This window comes from Pyrus communis, chromosome 5 (genome assembly GCF_963583255.1).
Source record: "Pyrus communis chromosome 5, drPyrComm1.1, whole genome shotgun sequence".
NCBI lineage: Eukaryota > Viridiplantae > Streptophyta > Magnoliopsida > Rosales > Rosaceae > Pyrus > Pyrus communis.
The window spans coordinates 9,568,459-9,576,264 of NC_084807.1; the positions used below are offsets into that span (position 1 = coordinate 9,568,459).

The 7,806-nt window shown below is 37.5% G+C and overlaps 1 protein-coding gene across 1 annotated transcript; it reads right to left on the reverse strand.

Annotated features, from left to right (window-relative positions):
- Window positions 1–2,433: 2,433 nt before the first annotated feature.
- LOC137734266 (protein RGF1 INDUCIBLE TRANSCRIPTION FACTOR 1) lies at window positions 2,434–5,906 on the reverse strand. Its single transcript, XM_068473561.1, has 6 exons — window positions 5,784–5,906; window positions 5,664–5,738; window positions 3,977–4,156; window positions 3,783–3,857; window positions 3,286–3,423; window positions 2,434–3,147 (listed from the first exon to the last, which is right to left on the reverse strand). Exons 1-6 carry the CDS (start codon window positions 5,904–5,906, stop codon window positions 2,806–2,808), a joined length of 933 nt encoding a protein of 310 aa, XP_068329662.1. The 3' UTR covers window positions 2,434–2,805.
- Between the last annotated feature and the right edge of the window lie 1,900 nt (window positions 5,907–7,806).

The window sequence follows — 7,806 nt, forward strand, 5'->3', positions numbered from 1 at the left end:
CCCAAGGCCAAAGCCCAAGGATGGGTTGAGCAAATTTGTGTCGAGTAGCCCAAGCCCAAAAATAGGTTGTGGTGGACACGGGCTGATCAGGTCAAAAAGAATTAGGTTGCGAGACTTGTAGTAGCAAACGGCTGCAAAAATAGGGTTCAAAACAGAGGCTATATGGGCACTGATCAGATGTAGCGCAACACAAGTGCACCGATGCACCAGCTGTAAGCTGGGATTGTGTGCATGCGGGAACACGGATGCACCAGCACGGGGCTAGGATCTCGTGCAAAGCGTGCATGTGGGATACCATAGCCCTTGGGCTGGTGTCACGAGTTGGGCCGACCCGTGGTGTTGGGCTGCTTCATGGAAGCCAAGTTAAAAGAAAATTTCTTTTTTTTTTTTTTTTTGCAGGCTAACCCAATATGGGCTTCGGGTTTTGGTGTCCAGAACACCCCAACATGTGTTGGGTAGCTTCGCCTGAGAAAGAGACCGGCACCACCGCTACGAGTGGTTGAGTTCTAGGTTGAAAACCATGGTGCAAGTCCATGAGTTCGACGGGGAACAAATCCAAGTGACAGAGAAAAGGTTTCTCGATCGAGGAATTTAGAACCAAAGATTCGAAAAAAAATTTGAAGGAATTCTTCTAGATTTCTGTTCAGTCGTCATCCAAGATGATGAAAGTAGCCCAAAAACACGACTTCAGGTCGTAGTTGCCCAGAAAAGAAGACGGCAAGGTCGTGGCTCGTGACGATGAGGGGGGATTTTCTAGATTTTGGGATGACACTAGGGATGGCGTCGTTTTGGTTCATTCATAGAGGTGGAGCTTCAGGCTCCATAGGGTTGGCTCGGGTCTTGGGTTCGAAGAACCCTAGAAGAATCATGTTTTAATTTTTTTTCAATTAGTTCAATGCATATGTATTCAAATAGTTTAATGCATGGATATTTATTTGATGCAATTCTTGGTAATATCAAATCATATATTCAGCAATTATGGATATAATGCATACACAATTTATGTAGAATTTAAAATTCGAAAAACGTAAAGTTGGGTCATGCATTATGGTAAATGTTCATGCTATCAAGACTACAAAAATATCGAGATAAAAACCATTATTTTGAAAAAACCTGATTGCTTGATGATATTGGTGAACTGCTTTGATGCATAAAACTTCCACGTCAGATTCCTAAGCGCAGTGGTAAGAGCGTGTTGTGGCCTATATTTAACTGACAATGAGAGGGTGGTCGGCGGCATAGAGAAAATATAGAGAGAGATATGTGTTTGTAGGGTTGCATAAAGGATGTGTTATTCTCCCTACGCAATGCCTTTATTTATAGTAATAAAGGAGAGAAGAAATCCTTCTCCTCCAAGGAATACAAGTCCTAATAGGGAAACATAACTATAATCAAATATAATTTAAGATTTACGCAATCACACTTCAATAAGAAGTTTATAACAATAACTGATTTATAAGGCTATGAAAGGAAAATGAATTGTCGATTTTTAGGCTAATTAAATACCTACTTTCAATTACCACTTAGTACTACACTTTAGTGATATTCCTCACCACTTGTAACTTAAGTGATATGTTTTTGGTTCGATTTTTGCCAAAGATGAATATGAACCACATTATTACTAGTTCATTGTAAAACTAAACTCACCTCCTCTTTCTTGGTGTATATATCGTTGGTTCAAAAATGTGAAAAAAAAACCTAGTTTCAATTGAGAGTGGAAGTTACATGGCATACAATGAATAAAAAAAGTACATAAGAAAAAACAAATGAGAAGATAATTAACATTTTTCAAAAAAAAAAAAAATTCAGAAATCAACCAAAATTTTTTTTTACTTTTCTTTCTCTGTTAATTGAAGTAACTTCCGTTTCGCACATAGAAATACATGTGCGAGGCACCCATAAGTGTCACACAGAGCGACGTCGTTGTAATCATGGTTTAAGTATGAAACACATTTATTCCAAACTTTGAGACCTTCACAAATACAACTAGTTACCAAAGGTTAATTAGTCCTGATTTAAGTAACTTTAGCAGCCTAAAATGCTCACAAAAATATGCAAAATTTACATGTGGCCCCTCAAAATATGCCAAAAAAAACCAAAAATTAAATATAAACATTTGCAAGATGTTATTATTGATGATTAAAATATTTAATTAACATGTTTATTCTCTCTTGATGACACATTATATAATTTACAAATTTAATATAAAAAGTTAGATTCAATTAACATTACTCTCTAAGAGTAATGCTAGCGAGACCAAATTTTTTAAACCAAATGATATGTCACCAATAAGAAACAAACACGTTATCGACCTTTAATTAATACTCAAATCATACATCATTTAGTTCATAAATTTAATTTAAAAAAATTTAATCTCCGTGACATTTCTCTTGCTTTAAACTTTTACCACCAATAATAGCAACTGTTCCACCATTACACACTGCAACACAGTGTCACTATTCATCATTACTCTGTAAAAAGAAGCAAAAGAGAGACACGTCCAACGGTGTGACATTAACATAATCAATACAGCAGAGAGGAAATACAAGCCCCACCACAAAATTGGGAGAGATTTTACTTCAAAGTTATCACCTCACCAATCAACAAGAAAAATGGCACCAAAAAATTAACCATAATTAAGTGTCATCTGTTTAATAATTTGTGACGGTCGTGTAGAAGACTCCCTCCCCAAGCCAAAAGAGTGTATACCAACCTCCCAAAGGTTTACATATCCATGCCCCTAAAATCGCTCTGCAAATGATTTTACTTACTCATCCTATCAGCTGCCCAATTTCATGCACAAACTCAATACAGTGGCGCCCGGTGTGGAGTCCCCTTCCTCCGGTTCATCAACCGGGCTGAGATTTCCGACACGGGTAAAAAAACCGGTCGACAAGCAGCCGGATATGCGGACATGTTACTTCTCTTTTTCCTCACAATTTCGGTCGTGGCAGTGCAGGCCAAGGCCAAACAACTCACCTCGCCACACCCATAAGACCCAGACGAGGTTCGGGTTGAACCGGCCGGTTTGAGAACCGAGTCAGGTGTCATCAGACCGTCGTCTAAACCGGATTCAGGTAAAGCCATGAACTTGCACTCGCGGAGATACTTGGAAAGGCCACCTTCTGTTCTTATAACGTGATCAATCTGAAAAAAAGGAAAAATGAGAGAGACCCACGAGAGATAAACTGGAAAATCGAAAAGGGTTTCTGAGAAAATTGAGAAAGAATGAGAAATCAGAAAGACCCGAGAGAAAATAATTGAAAAATTGTTGGGTGACAAAACCTTGCAGTGGAGGGAGCAGAAGAGATATGGGTCTTGCAGGTTTCTGTCGCAGGTGCTGCAGACGTTGCCGGAGCCTCTGCAATTCTTTGTTGGCCTCTGGTTTAAAAATACCACTTTTGCACTGTTGGTTATGTATGACTGTAGAGAGAGAAAGTGTGGCCCTTTGAGAATATGCTCACAAACACACAGAATATCAGGAAAAAAAAAGGGATTTTTTGGAATCAGAATTGAACTCAAACATGGTTGGTCTGTTGTTTCAAAACCTATTGAGCAAAGTATAGTCCAATTTTTCAGCAAGCAGAAAAGAAACTAAAAACTTTTGCCTTTTGGGCATAAAGACCCCAACTTTTTTTCCATTTACTTTTTTTGAGATGACAACTTGTGAACCAATCAAATCCATACATATTATGTATATATAGTGGATGATGATCTTCTTGAAGAAATAAAGAAACCCAGAAAGTTAAATTAAGCTGAAAAGTAGGGAAATTTATTCTCACTTGAATAGAAGAACAGTCGAATAACTTGGCAGCATCATCCAACCTTATGACATCGTTGTACACATACCTCCTTATCTGAAAATTCTCAACAAAAAAAAGAAGAAATTAAGCATGAAAAATCAAAGCTATTGAGGGTAATTATTATTTAAGCAGTGAAATTTTGAAGGAAAATTCAAAATTTGAAGAATTATTACCTGCAAAAGTCGGTGAGAGGTATGGGGGTTGAGGCAGTGAGGGCAGAGGCTGATGCAACAGTCCAGACAGTAGACGTTCTTCTCGTTCTTCTTTGCCTCCTCGTGAATTATGCAAGCGTTGAAGAATTTCTCAGTCAGCAGGACCTCCAGCCAGTGGGGAAGAAGATTTGCAGGACCAAACTATGAACACAAATAAATTTTAAAAAAATGGAAAGAAAATTTAATTAGTTTCCCAACACAAACACAGAGAGCTATGAATTGAAGTTGGAGAATTTAGGGTCGGTGAGAAAAACCCACCATTTTTTCCTTTCTTGTTGAGAGAGAGGGAGAGACAGAGAGAGAGAGAGAGGGTGTGTGACAATTGTGTTCAGGGAGTAGTAGCACTCATCGTAGAGAGAGAAAACTTGGACATTGAGAGAGAGGGAGGGGGAGAGAGATGGAGAAACGGCGCCTGGCAAATACTGATACACTAGTATCGCCCCTTACCAATGAGAGAACAAAGGAGAGGGGAGAGAGGGTTGGCAACATTTATTGAGGTGGTACGTAAAGTTTTTGAAGAAAATTTCTATTATTTTTCTTTTGTATTCAAGCCATGTTCTAATTTAACTAACCCTAAACATGTTGTCGTCTATTTGTAATTATACTGAAAAAAACTTAAAATGCGCTGTCTTAATCCAATTAATTTTTTTTTCAAAAAAAATCAGCTAGCAATTTCATTGCAACTGTCTATTATTTTGGAGACAAAAAAGATAAAAACATTTAACCTTTTCTTAATCATCATCGTACGATTCATCAACGTCAGAAATTAAACTCAAGACGTGACGTGTAAATTACAAAGCGGAAATTCGGCTCTCATCACTAGGCCATCCCTTAATGATTGTCTTAACCTAATTTTATGGATAAATACAAAACATTGATTAGTGCGTAAATTGTAATTTTCTTATATTAATGACAAAACCGAAATTTTAAATAACATTTTATTTTGAGGAATGAAAACCTAGAAGATACGCTTGAAAATAAAGTTGAGTGCATAAGTGTTTTACAAGCAAAACAAAAAATGTGAAAAAAAAAAAAACTAAAAAAAAATAAAGAATTATTTAGTGGAAATTGGGAAATCAAAAAATCAAAACCTTCCCCCTTCTATTCTATAAGTATTGCTGTTTACTAGGAGCCCATGTCCCGATAACCCTTAAACCCTAACCAAATGCTTCTTTATTACGTCGGATCGTTGTTGCTCTCGTTCTCTCTCTGTCTCTGAGTCATCACTGTGCTAAGTGCTAAATGACAATAAAAGAAACAGTGGCCTTTCTCATTTCTCGGTGGAAAAAGGATAAAAAAATTAGGTTAATCTCTGTTTATTATTTTAAAAGTTTTGTGGTTTTCAAAACATCTTTTCTCATCCCAGAATCATACCTTAAGTCTTAAATTTAGAACAGTTTCATACCTTTATTAAGATTTCTATTAAAACTTCTGTTAATTGATAACGTGACGTCTACGTGAATAATAATAGGATGTCACGTAGATATTAAAAAATAAAATAATAAGATAATAAAAACTAAAAATAAAAAATAAAACTTTGTCTTCCTCCACCCTTTTCCCCTGCACTCTCCTACCCCCACTGCATTTCCCAAAAACCCACTGCCCTCTGTAAAATCCCCAAAACCATGTCTAGAACTAAAAGCAGTACCGAAGACGGAAAAGCATTAGGAATAATCCCATTGCTCTGCATCTTCCTGAAAATCCTCTTAGCATCATCGAACTTCTGTGCTTTGCAAAACCCATCAACCACAGCAGTCTATATAACAACCTCAGGAATATTACCCTTTTCGCGCATCGACCCAAAAAGCTTCATGGCCTCCTGGACCAATGCATCTTTGCATAGCCCGTCAGGCATTGCCACCACATTCGGAATTAGACCCGTCTCCTTCATCTTCATGAATATCTGGTCCGCTTCTTTCCGCAGCCTGTGGTGGCTCGGGAACTTCTTGAGGCTCCTCCCTCTTCGACTTGTCGAGTCCCAGCTTCAGCTTTCCAGCACCGTCAAGAGCTCCATTGTGTTGCACATCAAATCCTCAGAACCCCAAAACCCCGTCGCAGGCAAAACCGAAGACAGAAAAGCAGCATCGTCAGGAGCGATTCCGGCTCCGACGTTAGGAGGAGCAGTGGCAAAGAATGGAAGAGCGAGAACGGGAGGATACGGCGTCGTTGGTGGGTCTGTGTGTTCGATCTGGACCTCAGATAGACGCCTCAGAACGCAATTTTTCAGATCCAACGGTGGTGAGGTGGGTCTCGGTGTTCGATCTGGAACTCCGATCGACGACTCTGAACAGACTCAGTACCCAGTCGGCGTTGTGGGTGGCTGTGGATTTGAACTGAAGCTTCATAGAAGCAGAAATGGCGGAAACGGAGGTTGGGAAATGGAGTAGGAGTAGGAGGGTGAGGGTGCATAGGACAAATCTAGAGGTGGGTTTAGGCCTAAACATGGTTTTGGGGATTTTACAGAGGGAAGTGGGGTGCGGGGGGAAGAGGGAGGAGGAAGACAAAGTTTTATTTTATTTTTTAACTTTTTTTAGTTTTTATTATTTTATTTTTTTAATATCCGTCCAATCAGTATTCACGTGAACATCACGTCATCAGTTAACAGGAGTTGTAACGAAAAACTTAACGGAACTTCAAGTAGCAAACAGAAATTAACCCAAAAAATTATTTACAGAGAACAGGTCTATCTTCTTACAGAAATGTATCCTTTTACTGTGTTTTGATCTAATAATACATTGCATGGTCCATCTAAATTTTTTTTTTTGTAAATTACAATGCGTTATTTATTGGAACATCATGTGAGAAAATTTTATAACAATAGAGTTGTTATAAAAAGGTCAAAGTTAGAGGAATAACTTTTTTAATAGTAGGTGCAAGGTAGATGTAAAATGTCACACTAAAACTATAGCATAAGAGGATAACAAATAAAAGGCAGAGAAATAGATGATGTTACTGATATTTTTCTCTCGTTCTCTTCTTCTTATATTTTCTGTAACTTGAAAACATACGGAGTGCTCTATTTATAGAGCAACTCCAACCTGATGCATTAACTGCATATTGAAACTTACGACACTTCCTTTGACAATACAATTTCTATGTATTTACATATTCAACTTTTACTTTGCATGGGCATTGAAAACTTATGCCCATGCTGAAGACTTCTGCTAATATACTGTGGGCATTCATTACCCACCAGACTTTTCAACAAGAGTTATAATCTCGGTGAAAAAAAACCTTCATTTGATAATTTCGTCTGGTTATACTCGTTTTGTCAATTTCTGTCAAAGTTTGACATTTTATTACACACAATAGTGTCGCACCCAAGATATAAGAGGAGGATGACAAATGAAAGAAGGAAGAAAAACTACGAATAGTCACACGATATACAAAAGAAGCACAGGTTGTAAGTCAGTGTTTTTAATCCTTTCAATGACAGCAGCAGCGTCTAAAATTAAATATATATTGGAGTTATGAAATTTAGGGGTCATAAGTAGCCAATAACCACAAGTTAGCTCAGATAAAAATTCTTAATTTCAGTATGACATTTTTACCCACCTTTTCTTCATTCGATATTTTTAAGTAACTATTTTTGTGTAATTTGTCGGGAAAAACTGAGTCTTTGACGTTCAGTTTACACGAGGAATGCAATAATATTTTCATGTTAAGGCAGTAGCCCATATTTTTACCATTTTGTTGGCAGCAGAAACCTAAACATTATTTTTTAACAAATAATATATTTGTTAGATTAGATAATTGATATGATTCGAACTCACGTAAAATATAAGAATAAC